Source organism: Spermophilus citellus, assembly GCF_964194105.1.
Source record: "Spermophilus citellus genome assembly, chromosome: 2".
NCBI lineage: Eukaryota > Metazoa > Chordata > Mammalia > Rodentia > Sciuridae > Spermophilus > Spermophilus citellus.
Genome location: NC_138183.1, coordinates 185,201,585 through 185,220,741, shown reverse-complemented (window position 1 = coordinate 185,220,741; position 19,157 = coordinate 185,201,585). Strand labels below are relative to the sequence as shown.

Here is a 19,157-nt window from a genome sequence, read left to right as displayed (position 1 = left end):
TCCATTTTTATTTCCAGCACCAATTCTAGCTGTAGAGTCAATTATATTCTCAAAACTTAACTATCAAGTTGGCCAGCCTTTATTTTTAAAACTAAAAGGAAAAGTTCCTAACAAACAATATGCTTAAAAAAGAGCATACACAATAAATAATTTGACATGAAAAAAAATTTAAAAATCTAAAAGAACCTAAAATTGGTGTAATGTGTCTTTATACTTCTCAAAGTATTTTCACATCCAATATTTTATTTGGTCCTAAGCACAACTATTGTCATCCTTTTTTATAGAGGTAGACATGGAAACTCAGGGAGGAAGAACACCTTGGCCAAGATCACGCAGCTGGAAAGCATCAGTTTCTGGCCAGACCTTCATCTTCAGGGACCCAAGTCAGTGTTTTTTCCATTCTGCCATGCTGCATGAGAATCACCCTTCACACATGTGTAGCACTTAGAAAACTTTAGCAGCCGACTGAATCATAATACTATGATAACAACTGCAATTTATTAAGCATTATTAGATAGATCTAAGCATTATACATACACCACAAAAATCAAATATATTATATATTCAAAGGGCATTAGACATGGCACATAGTAAATATTCAAATGACTGTAACTATTGTTCTTATTTCTACTTCATACAGCTTTACAATTGATGTATTTTGCCCCTATTTTTCATGGGAAAACTGAAATTATGCAACATGTCCAAAGTCACATAATCAAAAAGTGGCTGAACCCAGGATTCCCACCCAGATTTGAGTAACTCCACAGAGCCCTAGATGTCACTGGGATTTCCTCTGATGATGAAAGTCAGAAAATGTATGTGAAAATTAAAGTATGTCATTAAAAAAATGAGAGGAAATTTTCCTGTTACCTTGATAGGCCAAGCAGGCAAAGGCTGCAAAAAGTTAGATGCATAAGGGTAGTTCACCATTGCCAGATTCACCCAAGTTTCCATAATCCATTCTTTCAAATTTGGGATGTCCTCGAATGTCAATGGGCTACATAAGTGAAGGGTTTGAGCAAGCCACTGTAGACCACTGCCTGAGAATAGAATCACAATGCTGGAGTCTAAAAAGTACGAGTCAACACAAGTCTTTACAGATCATTCATTCTTCACTTAGTATTACAGAAAACTCAATTTTCTATACCAATTTTCCAGAATTTTTTCAACATTCAGTAAAATACTTGTAAAGCTACTAGATAGATATTCCCATGATAGACAAGCTGCCTATCTTTATGCAGATTACTAGAATCAGTGGTCTGAATTATTTCCCCCTTTTAAGATACTATTGAAACAAATAAATAGAAATACTATACAGGATGGATAATGTATAAATTACAACTAATAAAACAAATCGATACATATGACAAATATACTATTGAACAAAGACAGCAGGCAAAAAAATATATAATATACAATTGCAATTATTTAAAGTTCAAGAACAAGCAAAATTAATCTATGGTTCAAGGAATGAGGATATAATTAGCTGGGTAGGGATGGAGATAATGATTGAGAAAGACACCAGGGAATTTCTGAGATGCTGATAATGTTCTTGATCTGGATGTAGTTATTTATACCAAGTACTCAGTTTGTGAAATTCATGAAGTTATGCATTTTGATTGTGTAGTTTTATGTACATATATTTTACTTTAATAATCGTTTGCTTAAAATTGGAAGAATCATTAAACATAGTGGTGCATGCATATAGCCCCCACTACCTGGGAGGCTAAGGCAGGATGATCATTTAAGCCCATGAGTTTGAGACCAGCCTGGTAACATAGTGAGATCCTGTCTCAAAAAAAAAAAAAAAAAAAAGAAAAGAAGTAGGAGGAAGAGGAAGAGAAGGAGGAAGGGGAAAAGGGGAAAGGGAAGAGGAAGAAAAAGAAGAGAGTAAAAGGCAAAGGAAGGAAGAAAGAGGGGAAGTATTGATTTAACCAAAATCTCAAATCCATTCACTTGAATAAAACTTACCTGTACTTGAGAGTCTGTTAATGGCATCCCAGGACCTGAGGATAGTCACTGAACAATTTGAACTACTTTTCTTAAAATCTGTAGTTACAATCTTCATAAACATATCACAAGGAACAAAGTCCTCAAACTGCCAGATAGGGGCAGAAGCTGCAAGGGCTCTAAATGGTAAGGGAAACAAGGGAGGAGAAAAAAAAATATGAACTCACTTAACTCAAGTTTTAAAATTAAAATTGAGACTGAACAAAATCGATGAGGAAAAATAACACAGTTTTAAAGACACAGAACTAGAAATCTCAGTAATAGAATTGGGCATGTTTTACCCAAAACAGATCTCTAAGTTTGCCTTGACAATTACTAAGAAGTTCTAATGCCAACATAAATGCACTTACCCAACTACTATGTGAGGATATTTCATCCTGAACCAGGCTGCAAGCATACCACCATAAGAGCCCCCTATTGCAATGACAGGCTGATCTTCAGCTCCTGGGATTGTTCTTTTCAAATGTTTGATTAACTCAACAAAATCAGCTAGAGCTTGTTCTGATGTCAGAAAATTCAAGTGTCTGCCATCCTAAAGAAAAATAATAAAGAACATGGGTATAAATGTGCATGTAATGGCAGTTTAGGTATTACCCAGATCCAGAAAAAAAAAAAAAAAGAGGCAGAGAAGCTTTTCTCCAAATACAATTTCTAGTCAATTGAGCTAAAATGCCCAGTCAAAGCAATAGCTGTGCTGATTTAAACAACTCATGAAATATGTTTTTAAGTTTGTGGAAGAACATAACGTACTTTGTATTTAGTTATAATTTCTACTAAATGCTAGTGACTGTTGAGGTATAGAAATAACAACAACAAACTGTAAGTAACATTTAAGAGCAAATGTGATGAAATATAAAATTAAGCCTAATAGACAATTGCTATAACTTGTATTTCTAATATTGACATATTAAAAATGTCCACAATGTAGGAAATAAAAAAATAAATCCTGTGGACAAATGAGGTGAAGATCACCAATAAAAACAAAACTCATTCTTCCTCATCAGAAAGATTATATATTATGAGTAAACTAGGCTGCTTATCATAAACAACTGCAAAATTAAAAGAGAAATATATTTTCAGGCACCAGAAATATAAGACATCAATCCTAGAGAGGAGGGAATCTCATAAAGTACATCCCATGATTGTCTATACTCTGCATAGAGACAATTTCCCTCTGCAGTATAGGAAGTTGAGGCACAAATGGAGTCTGGCTGAACTGAGGAGCCTAACAGGATGTTTTAAAACATCAATAATTCCTGACATCCCTTACTTTAAAAGCTGAAGCCTAATCTCACTCCTTTGAACATGGGCTGGACTTAGCTTCTTGGTTTTAATGAATAAAATGTGGCAGAAGTGATCATACGTGACTACCAAGGATATATTTAAAAAAAAAAAAAAAAAAAAAGCATGGTAGCTTCTACCTTGCTCCCTTGGTTGGCCAACTTTGAGGGCAGTTAGCTGCAATGTCATGAATCTACTCAAGTAGGCCCTTCGGGAAGCCTAGAAGAAAAGGAAGCAATCTCCAGAGCCAGTTTATCACTCATGTGATAACCTCTGTACTAGTGGAAAGAGTCTCCCATGTCCGGTTAAGCCTTTATCTGACTCAAGCAGTAGCTGACCTCTTGGCTTGAAATAGACCCACCCAGATAAACCACTCCCAATTCCTTACCTAAAACTGTGAGATAATAAAGGCTTATTGCTGTTTAAGCCATAAAGGTTTAAAACTATAGCAACAGATAACAAACATAGCTATACAGCCTATCCAGCTATCTTTTTGATCTTTTTGCATGTGTCTCACCACTCTGTTGACTCCTTCTATTATTCGACACATTACTTAGCTACAGAGCTCCCAACTCTCTTCTTTCTATAGATGCCACCTACTCCTTTAGCCTTCCCCCTCATCCAAGATGTATGCTTTCTGACTTCTTACCTCCTATCTGTCACTATTCTTTACTTCCAGTTTTTATGGCACTATGTATAGTATAGTTCAATGCAATTCTTTTCCAATCCTTGAATAATATGTGTAACATCCATCATTCTACTGACAAATTCTGTGAGCACAGAAAGGGAAAGAAGCATATGAAAAAAAAGAGCCTTTGGCTCCATTTTGTTGACAGAGCATCAATTATAGTGACCTTGGCAAGGGAATTATGTTTCTATCTGCAACAAGCTGACTGCTTCCCAGTGATATCAGGACCTGTCAACTTTTCTAATCAATTAGGTGTGAAAAACACTAAGTTAAAGAATAGATGAGGGCTCAGACAGTGGTTCAATGGTAGAGTGTTTGCCTAGCATGTGTGAGGTACTGGGTTTAATTCTCAGCACCACATATAAATAAATGAATAAAATAAAGGTCCATCAACATAAAAAAATATTAAAAAAAAGAATAGATGGGGCTGCAGTTGTGGCTCAGTGATAGAGTGCTTGTCTACCATGTGTAGGCACTGGGTTTGATCCTTGGCACCACATAAGAATAAATAAACAAAATAAAGGTATGTCCATCTACAACCAAAATTTTTTTTAAAAAAATAGAGCATCCCATACAGCCCAACAACTATCTTTCTATTTATAACACAAAAACATTTTACTTATTTTTATTTATTTTATTTATGATACAAAATAATAAAACCTAAGGATAAAAATTAAAAATTCCTTTCAAAACAGACAGCCTAAAAACTATTGATCCCAAGTTCTTCTAGCTGAAATCTCCTCAAAATCATGATATACGTATACTGATGGTATGCAAAATGATCTTAGGTAGTGCATAGTGTTTTTAATGTAAGATTGATTATCTTATTGTAACTTGGAAAAAATAACTAGTACATAAAGCCCTTGATTAAGATAATGCTAACATAAAGACTGAGTTCCTTAAAGAAAAATATTAAGAAAATGATATAATTTTTAAATATATTAATTAATATATTAAGAAAATTAATATAAGCAGAATCACAAAGGTAGAACATAGTGACTCAATTGAGAAAAAAATCATCCAGGTTGATTAGGTGCAGAGCCTTTGGTCAAGACCAGAGACTTTTGTACAAAGAGGAAGGGCTGAAGGGAATCCCAGGGACAGTTAGTCTCACTGAATCATACAGCTTATTTTTTCTTATTTTATTGACTATCTTGTATTTAAAACACCTTATTAGACAAATGCTTATGTGCTCATTATATGTTTCCAGAGACAGGATTGATAATTAAAGCATATAATTTATAAAGCAGAATTGTTGACCTACACTTTTCAAATAATGAAAAGTCCCCTGCACTGTCTCTGCAGCCATAGAGTAAGATTGAGCTGATTGAAGCTGGCCTGGCACACTGAACTAAACTGGCTAACATCAGAAAGATAATAATATGACTTTAAAAGCCTCAATCCCAGAGCTGGGATTGTAGCTCAGTGGTAGAGAACTTGCCTAGCATGTGTGAGGCACTGGGTTCTCAGCACCACATGTAAATAAATAAACTAAAGGTCCATCAACAACTAAAAAAAAAAAATTTTTTTAAAAAGCCACAATCCATTCAAATCGTACTGAAAAAGAAAAGATTAAGCACAAATTCTTAAGATTTAAAGTAGCTCAAGTCAAAACCACCTTATTATTATATTAACATATAATGAGCACAGAAGTAGGACTTGTAAGTAAAAAATGTTCCCAACTTTAAACTTCAAAGCAAAACATATATTTACCTGGAATGAGTTGTTGCCAAAGGGCAGGGACTCTCCATAATATCGATGTTCAGCAAACACTAACATAGCTTTCAGTTCCTCAGCCACATCCCACATGAACCCCTAGGAAAAGTTTACAAATCACAAGATAAAATCAGGACTCACTGAAACTTTTACAAACCCTATGAAATAGATGTTAAACCAGACCACAAGGAGCTCTCTAAAAAGTTTCATAATTTATGTTTCTTCTACAGATAAATGACATAATTGCTGTTTCACTATTGAATGCTGTGTTAGAGTGAAACAATTAAAACCAACCCCAGGTTGCTCACTTACTAGTCATTCCAACTTTCCTTATCCTGAACCTCTCATCCTAGAATCAATATTAGGTCTCAAATAATCTTCAAATTGCAGTAGGCACCATATATTCTGGGAAAGAACTCATGGTATCAAAGTCAGACACTAATCACAGTCATTTATACCATATAAGAGAAAATAGGACAAATAAGCATACTAATCCCCTAGGGAGTATTATATTAATTTGATTTATTGGAAAATAAATAATAGATAACAATAGCTGATATTAACTGAGTAAGTTTATATTTCAGGCCCTGTTCTAAACATTTCCTATGTATTCACTTAATTATCAAAACGAACAAGAAACAGACACTTTGATTTTACAGACAATACAGAGATACAAGACTAGAAATAAGCCTTGATATTGACACAGCTAGTAAGTGTCAGAAACCAGATTCAAATATAGGCTGCCTGGCTGCAGAATATCATAATTAGGTGCTGTTAGACATCCTGCCTCAGCGTCTATGGCTACTCATTTATCCCTCACTGCCTTTTTCACTAGCCTCAGTGGTAGCCTCAGAATCCTTCTCAACAAAGCATTCCAGGCAGGCATAGATGGACTCCATTAAACATGATTAAAATGAATTGTCATCCCTAATGCACAGTGTTACTTTTTAATGAGTTGCCACTCCCTAATAAGAACTAAGAACTTTGTCTTTGGTTGTTTTGATCAATAAGCAAACAATTAAAAGAGCTGCATGTATGTGAGGATGGAGAACTTAACGAAACACCTGGGATGGTGTCAGTAGCCCCACCATTCTCTTTGAAGGACCCACTCATTCCATGCCTCATGTCTACAGATCCTGCCCACATACAACTTGTGCATACTCCCCCCCTGCCTGTCCCAACCTGTCAATACTCTCCTTCCACACTGCTGGGCTAGGCCTAGATCTCTATTACTGTGCTGCAAGATTTGCTTATGTGAGTCTTACCCTCAAGACTGTGTCTTAAGAGTAAGAACCCGAGATGGGGTTATGGCTCAGTGGTAGAGTGCTTACCTAGCATGTGTAAGGTACTGGGTTCGATCCCCGGCACCACATAAAAAATAAAGGTATTAAAAAAAAAAAGAGTAAGAACCATCTATCAGAATACCCAGATTTCTGTGGAGTTGACCTTGGGCTTCAAGAGGAAACAATTTACTTGAACTGATTCACAATGTAATAAGCATTTCTCTGCATCAGAGGTATATTTTTCAAATGAGGTGCATATACTTTATTAACATTATGTGCCTACAAATTTTATCTTATTTAGTCTTCATAACTCTATGCCCTAGATATTTTTATTGTACCCATTTAATAGATGAAAAAACTGAAGCACAAAATAAGAAACTTTCCCAAAATAAAATAGTAAAGTGACAAAATCAGAATTCAAATCTTGTCAATCTGGTTGAAGGTTTCACTCTCTATCACTATACTACACTGCCTATTGAAAAAGGAACATCTAAAAGTGAGGAAGATGTCTGGGACTAGGAAATTTAGGGTATGCCCTTCCAAGAGCTGCCTCTAGTCAGTTCTCCAGAACTGTTCTTGGCACTTCTGAGGATAGGAATCCCCAAGCAAACCTCAGGTTCTGCTCCAGTTTCTAACAAGCAGTAGAGTCTGGTGGAGGAAGCAATAGCAACCTGCCTACAATACAGGAGAACAGGAGCTAGGAAAATCTGAATGAAAGTTGCCCTGTGGCCTTGGCACAAAAAGGGCAGTCACAGATATGAAAAAGAGACAAGGCAGCAGCCACTGTTCCACAGAATCTGATGGAAAGGAAGTCCTGCTCTCATTGATCATTCGTCTGAAAAAAAAAAAAAAAGTCATTCCAGGATCTCATTTCTCAGGGAATTATTTCATTTTCGACTAACATATTTAGATTCTTATTCCTAAGGAAACAGTCATCAATGAGGAATGCAGTAACAATATAATTGGTTCTATATCTTTACTTTAAATTCAATGCAATTTATTTCAACGAACATTTACTGGGATCTTCTGAGTACTAGGAACCATGCCAAATATTGGAATTGGAGATAACGATTATTACACTACTTTGTAATTAAAAAAAAAGTATTTCATTGTTTTCATTTGTAATTCTTTAAAACTAAACATGAAGCCTTCTTGGATATCTATAGTTATTCTTTTGTGAACTGCCTGTCCATGTATTTTTGCTATTTTTCCATTATGTTATTGTTAAAAAGAACTTTACAGTTAAGAAAGGTAGTCCTTGGTCATCTATACTGCAAAACAATTTTTTGTAGTTTATCATAATAAAAGGCAAATTGTTTGAGCAGAGGAATTTTACAAATCTGCACATACCGTGTTATTACAAAACCAAACAATGTCCCCTTCGTTACCAGTGTAGAAAAGTATCGATCCACCATCTTTATCCCAGTGTTTGTCAGCTAGCAGGTACCGCTGTTTAAAAGTTTTCATGTTACTGAATCCAAAATGATCAACCTATGATAAAAACAAAGCAGACACAAGACATATTTCAAAGGAAAGTAATTAAATGATATCGATATAACAGTAATTAATTTTTCCCTTTAAATAAAACTAGACTACAAAAATAATAAAACCTTAAACTTACTTGGTTTATTATTAATGGTAATATTGATGTTGCTATTTTGAGATTCTTTTCTCAAAACAAAACAATATTTATTATTGGTGGTCATGATTTTCAGTGTAAAAGAAAAGATAAAATTATAAAATCAAGTAGTTACTTTAAAAAAAATAATGTTGAGCTGGAGCTGGAGCTCAGTAGCAAAACACTCGCATGCACAAGGTCCTGAGTTCAGTCCCCAGCACCACAAAATAATAATATTAAAATTTAAATAGAAACATAAGCCCACTATTTTTCTTTTACTGAATTTTTAATTGACAAAACATATTTATAGTGTACAACATGATGTTTTGAAATATGTGTACAATGTAGAATGGCTAGACTGAGATAATTAACATAAGCATTATGTTACATACTTATTTTCTGTGGTAAGAATACTTAAAATCTACTCTCTGAACATTTTCAAGCTTACAATATATACCATTAGTTTTCAAAATACACATATTCCTTACTATCTGAAATTTCATTATCCAAACTTTCAATATCAAAATTCAAGCACTACATAGACCATTGAAAAGGTCTATAAACACTATCACTCTAGTATTAATAAACATTCCAAGTGCCAGGACTTTGGTGTCTAATACCATTCTAAGTAAAAGGAACTAGAGCTTATTAGTACTGTGACTGAGTGACATCTGGAAAAAGAATTTACAAGATAAGCCTACACATCTTGCTGGGCAAATAAACAAAGAAGTGCTCAAAAATTAATAGAGTTACATTAACAGACATAGGAGCTAATTATAAGAGACTATCACTGGATAACATTTTAATAAATTGAACATAAAACAAACTGAACATTAAAAAAAAGTTGATTGAAACATTCAATTCAAGAAAATCCATTAGTAGTGCATACCAATATTAAAAAAAGAATCAAGGAAAAAATTCATTTGCCACCATTTAAAGTAAAGTGTTCAGTAAATCAATCCTTTACTTTTAAATAGGGAATTAATAAAGAAAATATTCAACATTTAATCTTCCTTTGTAAAATAATTATATTTTAGGGTACCAAAAAGTCCCAGTTGGTGGAGAAGAGCTGTTTAATCAAATTTCACTTAGTGTAGAAGGAAGGACAAAATTAGAAAAAATGACACTTCTGCAAAGTTACTGATTCAGGTAAGAATTATCAACTGGTGTTAAAAGCATTAGGAGAATGGGTAATAGGAAAATGAATATTCATACAGTGTCAAAGTAATACCACCTTGTTATGAGGGGAAAATGTAACTTTACAAGGACCGGGCTGTCAACCTTAATCTGGAAATGGATGTTAGCAGCACTAATGTTGGGCAGGCAAGAGTTAAGTAACTCCTCATGTACACAACAGGAAACACATATCAACCATGACATACATTCTTGCCAAAAATATTCAGTTTGTTTTTTAATCTAAACTTGGGATCTAATGACCAGGTTCCAGGAAATGTAGAGGGTAGAAGAGTTAAAATCTGAAATCTGACAAATCCCAAAGTGGAACATTTTACAGGACAATGGCAAGGCAATATGGAAAAGAAACAGTTTTAGATTAAGTGAATTTTAAGGAGCATAATAACCAGATGCAATGCACTATCCTTGATTGGATACTAATTTGAACAAATAAGATATAAATGATAATATAAAGAAAATTGTGTTGATTTGTATATGTACAACATATTAGACCATTCTAAAGACTTTTTAGGAGTGATCATATTATTTTGGTTACATAAGAAAATGTTTTTATTTTTTACAGTTGTACACTGATAGATTTAAAGGTAGAATGTCAAACTCTGTTTACTGGAAAATATTTCAACATAAAAAAGTAAAGTGAACTTAAAGGAATTAAAGTTTATTCCAAAAGAGGAAAAAAAAACATACAGGATACTGAGACTTTATAGGACACATAATACAAAATGTGTTGAAAAGATACATAATTATAAACTTAAGTTGAACTTCAGATATATTTTGTGAAATTTTTCTTACCTTTTGAGATTTTTATTAACTGGCTATTTTACATCTAATTATCAAATCCTATAACATGCTAAGACTGGTGGTGCAGCTATTTGAATTTATGGAATTACCCTGAGCCACTGAGCCTTAGCATCTTGGAGGCTGAACTCCTCAATGCTATGAAGGGGCCGCAGTGAGAATGCAAGCCCTTGTCTGGAGCTCCTGAAGGCTGCTGTTGCAGCACTGCTCCAGCCTCCCTGGAGCAAGGACTGGTTCTGACCTACACTAGACCCTGCAAGACATCTCTAGATCATTCTAAAACAGATGAGGCTCCCTGCACGCGCACGCGCGCGCGCACGCACACACACACACACACACACACACACACACACACACACACACATATCACAGGTCCCAAAATATAAATATCTCAAATCTACACCAAACTCTGCTTACTTACTGATCTCTATGATCTGATCACCATACATTGTCCTAAGGTACAAGTTATTCTAATCTCAAGATGCCTACTTCTTAAGATCTAAAATCAATAAATGGGATGGTATCAAACTAAAAAGCTGCTTCACAGCAAAGGAAACAATCAAGAACATGAAGACAGAGCATTTAATATGGGAGAAAATCTTCGCCACCTGCACCTTAGATAGTGCATTAATGTACATTAATCTCCAGGAAAAAAAAAAAAAAACTTAACACCAAATAAATAAATAAATAACCGAATCGATAAATAAGCAAAGGAATTCAACAGACACTTCACAGAGGAAATATGAATGATCAACAAATATATGAAAAAATGTTCAACATTTCTAGCAATTAGAGAAATGCAAATTAAAACTACACTGAGATTTCATCCTACTCAAGTCAGAATGGCAATTATCGAGAACACAAGTACAATAAATATTGGCGAGGATATGGGGGGAAGGTACACTCATATATTGTTGGTGGGATTGCAAATTGGTGCAATCGTTTTAGAAAGCAGAATGAAGATTCCTCAGAAAACTTAGAATGGAACCACCAATTAACCCAGTCATCCCATTCATGAGCATATACATGAAGGACTTAAAATCAGCATACTATAGTGACACAGCCACATAAAAATCTTCATAGCAGCTCAATTCACAATAGCTAAAATACATAACCAAGCTAGGTGCCATTCAAAAGATGAATGGAATAGATAAAGAAAATGTAGTACATATACACAATGGAAATATTACTCAGCCACAAAGAAGAATGGCATTTGCCAGTAAATGGATGGAATTGGAGACTATCATGCTAAATGAAATAAGCCAATCCCCAAAAAACAAAGGCCAAATGTTCTCTCTGATATGCAGATGCAAACACACAATAAGGAGTTGGGGAAGAATTTCATTGGATTAGACAAAAGGGAATGAAGGGAAGAGAGAAAAAATGGGAATAGGAAGGACAGAATGAATAGGACTTTCCTATGTTCATATATGAATATACAATCAGTGTAACTCCACATCATGTATGGCCACAAGAATGGGAAGTTATACTCCATCTATGTATAATATGTCATAAGATACTCTGCTGTCATATATATCTAAAAATAACAAATAAAAAATTTTTGAAAGATAACTACTTCTCAGGAAAATAAGCAATTCATGTAGACTAGGTATATAACAATGGTGCCTATGTCCTATATATCCCCCCCATTACATCCTTTAATTTACTTAATCACTCATTCAACCAGCATGTATTAACCTTCTTTCTGGGACAAGGGCTGGGATAAAAAATGAGACAAACAGGTTGAACCATAATCCCTGCATTTCACTTAAACTGATTCAACTACACCCTCTCAAAAATAAAAGAGAACAAAAGAACCAGTGAAGGGAAAGGCATACAAGTGATTCCACAGGTTTCCACTAAAGTAGTGTAGTGGTTCTCTCCTGAGGTCCTAGGGCAGGCAGCATCTGAATCACCTGGGAACTTGCTAGAACTGCAATGTCTATGGCTGAAATCTTAGACCTACTGAATCTGAAACTGTGAGGGTAGAACCCAGTGAGCTGTGCTTTAACAAGCTCTGCAAATGTTTCTGATAATACAGGTGAAATTTTGAAAATCACCACATTAGAATAAGCACCAAAATAAGACATGAATTTGCTATCCTTTTCCTGGATCTAGATTCTAGTTATCAGAATAACTGTAATGCTGTAAGCATTTCGCTGTGCTGAATGAGTCTCTGGTGCTTAAAGATTTCAATTACCCCTCCACATACCTCCAATACAAGCTAACCGCATCATATGAACCTCAACAACAACAAAACACACACACACACACACACACACACACACACACACACACACACAATCTATTTCAATAAGGAAGAAAAGATGGGCTATGTTAGATGTAAAGAAAAGAGGTATGTACAAGGCTGTTTAACAAGAGGCCTTCCCTTGGGATAGCCAAAAGTAATTTTGCCATAGTGATTTTCAAACCTAGCCTCCTCATAAAATGAGATGTTGTTATAACCTTTAAAACCAGCCTACAAAGAATAACATTTGAATAATCCAGTTTGAAGATTCAGAATTTGAAAATGTGGTATGTGTTTGTATATGTCATGTTTAATATAAATAGTAGAATGTTCCTGCCAGAGAAAAAGCTTCCACCTACAATTACAGGGACCACAGGAACTTCAGAACCAGAGTAAGCCAAGTTCCTTTGTATGACCTTAACTAAGGCACTCCTGCTCCTAGGAATCAGTCTTAATCTTTAAGACTGGGAAAAAGAGGGAGGAATCTTCTTATGGTAGAAAGAAAGCAAGTTTTGGAGTTAACAGACCCAACCCCGAATCTCTATCAGCTATAAGGCCAGGCAAGCCACTTAACCCTCCAAGCCCTGATGTCCTCCTAGATAAAATAAAGATAATGACCTAATTGAAAGAATTGCTGTGATAGAGAAAAATATACCTAAAATACCAAGTATAATTCTTGACATATAATAATTTCTCAGTAAATGTTAGTTCTCCTTTCCAATGCATTTGCACACTAATCCTAAAATGAATTACTTAGACAGTAAAAGGTAGTGATATTCTCTAGGGAATTACAGATGGTATTCTTAGTATGTCAAAATCTCCTATTTTCTGAATGTTTCACCTAAATATTAAACAACTGGAAATATACAGTGAAATGTCCTTTACACAACATGAATTTATGGAATTTTCTTGGCTCTCTCCCACCTTCAGGGCTACTAACTTCCAGCTATATTAACTCTAGTTTTCAATACCTAATGGTCAGGCACACAAGGGGCAGTGTGCCCTCTGCTGTTCAGAACTGAGACCCACATGACACTTCCAGTTCTGGGCTCCTGAATAGAGACTGTATAAATCACAACAGGACAGAGTTTTAGAAACTGTTTGGTCTGTATTGCTCAACTGAGGAAACTGGGCTCAAAGCAATCATGACTTGCCAAGGTCAAAGCAGAGCAGGAATTTTAAATTACTTTTGTAATTTTGTTTATTGAAATAATCAAAATATATAATAGAGCTACAAAAGCAATATAAACATGACCTCAGAAAGGAAGTACACCTCTAGTTATGCACAGCAGTTTTTTCTAGAATATGGTCTAAGAAATTTTAAATTTTAAAAGATGCTTCCCTCATTCACCATATGTAGGAGAAATGGATCTGTGAAATTGGGTAGGCAAGAAGAAAAAAAGAGAACATCTCTTAAATAAAAATGTAGCATGGCAAAAATAATTTGGATTTTTAAACTGCAAAAGAATAAAGATCACACCCAGAAAAACTATCAGCCTATCAGCCAGTCTGGGTGACAATTTGGGGGCAGTGAGGGTAAGAGAGAATAACACAGAATACCCACTACATGCTGGCACTGCTTGATGCAGATTACTTGGCCAGCCCATCACTGAGGGGCATTTTCATAACATCAGTGTTAAAATAAGGATGCTGACACTCAGAGAGGTCAGATAATTTGTTTAAAGTAACATAACTAATAATAACATGCTCTTCACATCAACCCAATCCTGCTTCTGACAAAACTCAAATCTGAAGCCAGGCACAATGGTGCATGCCTGTAATCCCAGCTCTTGGAGACTGAGGCAGAAAGATCACAAGTGCAAGGCCAACCTGGGCACCTAGTGAGACCCTGACTCAAAACAAAATAAGAAGGACTGAGGATGTAGCTCAGTGGTAGAGCTTCCCTGGGTTCAATCCCAGTATGGTGAAAAAGAGGGAAAAAAAAACACTGCTCTCCACTACAACATGCTGTTGCAGATCAGGCTGACAACCAACTTCAGCCTTCAGCAGGAGACATGAGAATATCTTTCTCCTAAGTTTGCAATATGATGGTCACAACCATCAGCCACTTACTAACAGTTACACTACAAAATAACATGGCATACTGGTGTTTTCACTGACCTGGCTCAATAATCACTGCTATACTACTATTTTTAACTTATTTAATTAGACCACTGATAAAAACCAAACCACACTGAGATAGTGCATGCCTGTAATCCCAGCGGCTTGATAGGCTGAGGCAGGAGGATCACAAGTTCAAGGCCAGCCTCAGCAATTTAGTGTGGCTCTAAGCAACTTAGTGAGACCCTGTCTTAAATAGAAAATAAAGGGGCTAGAGATATGAACCTCAGTGGTTAAGCACCCCTGGGGTTCAATACCTGGTACAAAAAAAAAATACCCTCACTTTACAGTTGGTTATTTAGGCACCCAGATAAATAATAATAGAATAATAATTAGCTAAGAGAAATTTTACTATATATATGAAAAGTATACTCAAAAGATATGGAGGACAAAAACCTGCAACCGTCATCCTGAGATGTTGAAATGAAAAAAGAGCATCTCACACCCATTTGATGTGTGTTCCCAAATATAGAGCAATAACGTTTCTGGACAAGTTTCATCGCCCCTGAAGGTGGGGACACATTAGTGTTGGAAGGATACAAGTTCTCAAAGAAGGAATCAAAACCTAGAAGGATAAAGAGGTTGGACAGGCTTTAGGGTCATACATGGAGAATGGTGGGAGTGGAGAAGTGGATCTTGCTAAGTTCTCCCTTACACAAAGACAGCATCCCAGCTAAAACAAGATCAGAGAGAAAAACCATATCTTATGAGTCAAATCCTTGGCTGCATGGGTGACCCCCTGTTATTTTCACTTTATTATATCAAAACCCTGCCCAAATGTTTTACCTTTATTCATCTGTACAATGAGGATACAGGAAGTTTTGGAGACTAAACTTGAATTACGGAGGAAACTGTATCCCTTGATGATAATCTGGTGGTGGCAAGGATAGTGATTACAAGTCCCTCTAAGAGGAAGATGAGTCCAAAAAACAGGAATTGTCCTTCCCTTTTCTTCATTGCCAGCCCTACAAGTTTAATTCTTGTTTGTTTGTTTTGGTGCTAGAGATTGAACCCAAGGCCTCATGCATACTAAGCACATGCTCTACCACTGAGCTACACCCCCAGCCCTATTTTCTACTTTAAAAGTAAGGCAGAAGTTTCCTCAGAAATGCTCTTCCAATGAAACCATTTTTCTATGTAATGAGACAATATTCTTGTATTTCTGTGGGAGACCAACCTTACACGTGACTGAGTCACACTCCCCGGCTGGGTGCTGAGGCACTCAGTCACAGAAATATGGCAGAGCTTTCCCCACCATTCTTGGGTTCGAGGGTCGGTGTCTCTTGCTACAGCCCCATGGGTGAAACTATGCTCACCTGTTTCTTTGTAATATAACCCCTTTCCCTGTTTAGGATAGAATCTTCTATTCAAATGAGGTCAGAGGAGCCGTCACAGTGACCCCAAAGAAAAAGGTATTTGTGTCTCTTGTGTAGTTATTTTGCACAGCCCAGTCAGCCCAGTTTTACTGGAGTGACCCCTGAGCTTTTTAGTCTCGAGAACAGAAACCTAATATATTTCCTTTCTCCTATACTATATTCTAGTAACATGCCCAAATCTTAAAAAGGAGACAAATAGAAATAAAATATTTGTTGAGAATGGAAATGCCAAAAGTGTGTGTAGGGGGGCGGGGTTTGAGGGAGAGTCCATCATGGAAAAATTTAGCAATCCAGCCTCCTATACTTATAAATGGATAAAAGCCAAGATGACAATAGTTACCACAATGCCCTTGTACATGACAGATATGTCATAAATGATTATTGAAAGAATAAAGTTCTAAATCAATGGTATGAGGTCCCTTTTTAATGCTAAAATTTCATAGGCATGTTATATTTTAGAAGCTTGTGCTTGATAAAATATGAGAAGCCATTATAAATTCTACAGTGGTATAAACAGCATCTAATTACATTTGTAAAACAGTATCTACTTGGTAGGAAAATGGATTCAAACATCATCTTCAATAACTGTAGTGCTCAGTAACTTTAATCAGTTACTGTGAGACCCAGATGGGGAATTACTTCTAAATTTCCAAAATGCTATGAGATCAAAATACCCTCTGTTCTACTGCTAAAATCAGAGATTCCCTTGGAAATGCCTAAAATATTCCAGTAAGGTAAGAAATAACAAATTTCATCAAACAACAGTTAAAAGAGTTTCATCAGAAGATTCTGACATCATCTGGTGGTTGAACACTCTTCAAGAACACCATGTGGTCAATAACAGCCCATAGTTCAGGAAGCTTTGCAGCACTAGAATTACCTGACCACAGCTTACCATAAGCTCTGGCCCTGAAGTTCTGCTGAGATGATAAAATACATCAATTTTAGGAAATATGATGCCATCAGAGGGCGCTCTTGTATAAATAAGTAGTGAAGTGGGTGGGCCCGTTAAGTTTTAAATTAGATCTTAAGTTTTAAATTAGATCGAAAAATTTAGGACAGCATGGAAATGTAGATGACAGAGTCAAACTCTTGAATAAAAGAAAGGAACGCAGAAATGCCAGTTATATTAAGCATTTCCTAAATATACATTCCCATCACTGAAATATGGCAGTCATTTCCCTTCTTTTTAAGTTAAGGGTTCAAGATGTATGTAAATGTTAGAAGTCAGAACAATGGTTACCAGTGCAGCAGGGAAGTGACTCTAAAGAGAAGGAGAGGATTCAGGCGTTAGGATGGAACATTTCCCTATATTATAATAAAATAGTTGATAAAGAGATTTATAGACATTCAAAATTTCAATTAAGAGACTTTTATAACATACATGTTTACATTTCTATTTAACTATACAATCACACATAAATTATATTGTACTGAAACATGCCAGTATTATTTTTTTATTTAAAAATATTTATTCAGCACTCATTAAATGGTAGGCAACTTAGTAAGAAATAGTTCCATCAAGTTCTGAACAAAAATCACACAAGGGTGCAGGAGGTATATGGTTTAGCAGGGAAAAGAGATGGGAGATAAAATTATTCATCAGGCTGCCAACAGACTTAAATGAAACTTTTTTCTGTAAAAAGAAACCTAACTGAAACTGAAATTTTTTCTCTAAACCAATAGTGAATGCAACAGGATGACCAGATACAGACTTAACAAGGAAAGGACTTCTGTCCATCTGTCCACTGCTAAGTCATGAGTGACTAGAACAATGCCAGAAATATAGAAGACTAATGAACAAGTAGAGAATGAATGCATGCATGCATTCTGGCTGTGCAACTGACAAAGAGACCCAACACAACTTCAGAGCCCACCATGAGCTGAAACAATGAAAACAGAGAGCAAAGTTCCCAGGATCAAGTTTGTGCAGGTTGGTTTATTCTGTGGGTCTGTTACTGGCTTTGGAAGAGTTGCAGAACAGTAATTGGATGTGCCTTTTGCAAACTAGTAGATCACATGCCTTAAGGAAATACCAAACCTAAAATCTAAGGCCAACCTGTAATTGTCAGTATTCCCAGACTGCTGAAGAAGTAGGAACTGCATGCTCTGTGCTGCAGGTAGAAACAGGGAAATGAATAAATATCTACAAATAATACAGACAGAATGCCAGCTTGTGGGCAGGGAAGAGGACCAATCCAAACTTTAGTAAAGTATGTGACCCAAAAATATACTTGACCTTGTGACAGGATTAAAGTCAAAGATTTTAAGGCTAGAAATTATTTAAATTCTAGCTTTCAGTCACAGCAGAGTAATTTTACCTGAAAAACAGTGTCCTTTAACATATCCATCATATCATAATGGTTCATTAGCAGCTTAATAGTGCTTAGTGAACCCAAATATGCTGTAAAATATTGATTTGACCTATATATTTTATATTCTCCTATTTTATTAAATATGAATGTTTCTATGATCAATTGCTCTAAATGTTATTTTTAAAATTTTTTTAGGTGTAGTTGGACACAATACCTTTATTTTATTTTTTTATGTGGTGCTGAGGATCGAACTCAATGCCTCGCACATTGCTAGGTGAGTGCTCTACTGCTGAGCCACAACCCCCAACCCTTGAATGTTTCTATACATGCAAAATATTCTCCATATACCACATCTTCTGAGAGATGAAGGCTGGCACGTGTCAGAATGAAAAAAGATAAAGACACCTCCATACACACCCCAAAGCCCACACCAGATTTCTCATATACAGGAGCTCAGACCTGTGATACATGTAACTTTCAATCCAAACTTGCATACATATTTTCCTTCT

The 19,157-nt window shown here is 35.7% G+C and overlaps 1 protein-coding gene across 3 annotated transcripts in view; it reads right to left on the bottom strand.

Moving 5' to 3' along the window:
* Window positions 1-19,157, bottom strand: part of PRCP (prolylcarboxypeptidase) — a 76,577-nt gene that overhangs the window by 21,334 nt on the left and 36,086 nt on the right. For all 3 annotated transcript variants that reach the window (XM_081280169.1, XM_081280167.1, XM_081280168.1), the window contains exons 2-6: window positions 8,329-8,469; window positions 5,693-5,794; window positions 2,361-2,542; window positions 1,972-2,129; window positions 871-1,040 (exon numbers count right to left, since the gene is read on the bottom strand). In XM_081280169.1, coding sequence (XP_081136295.1) covers window positions 871-1,040; window positions 1,972-2,129; window positions 2,361-2,542; window positions 5,693-5,794; window positions 8,329-8,469 — 753 coding nt within the window. The remainder of the gene's footprint in view (window positions 1-870; window positions 1,041-1,971; window positions 2,130-2,360; window positions 2,543-5,692; window positions 5,795-8,328; window positions 8,470-19,157) is intronic.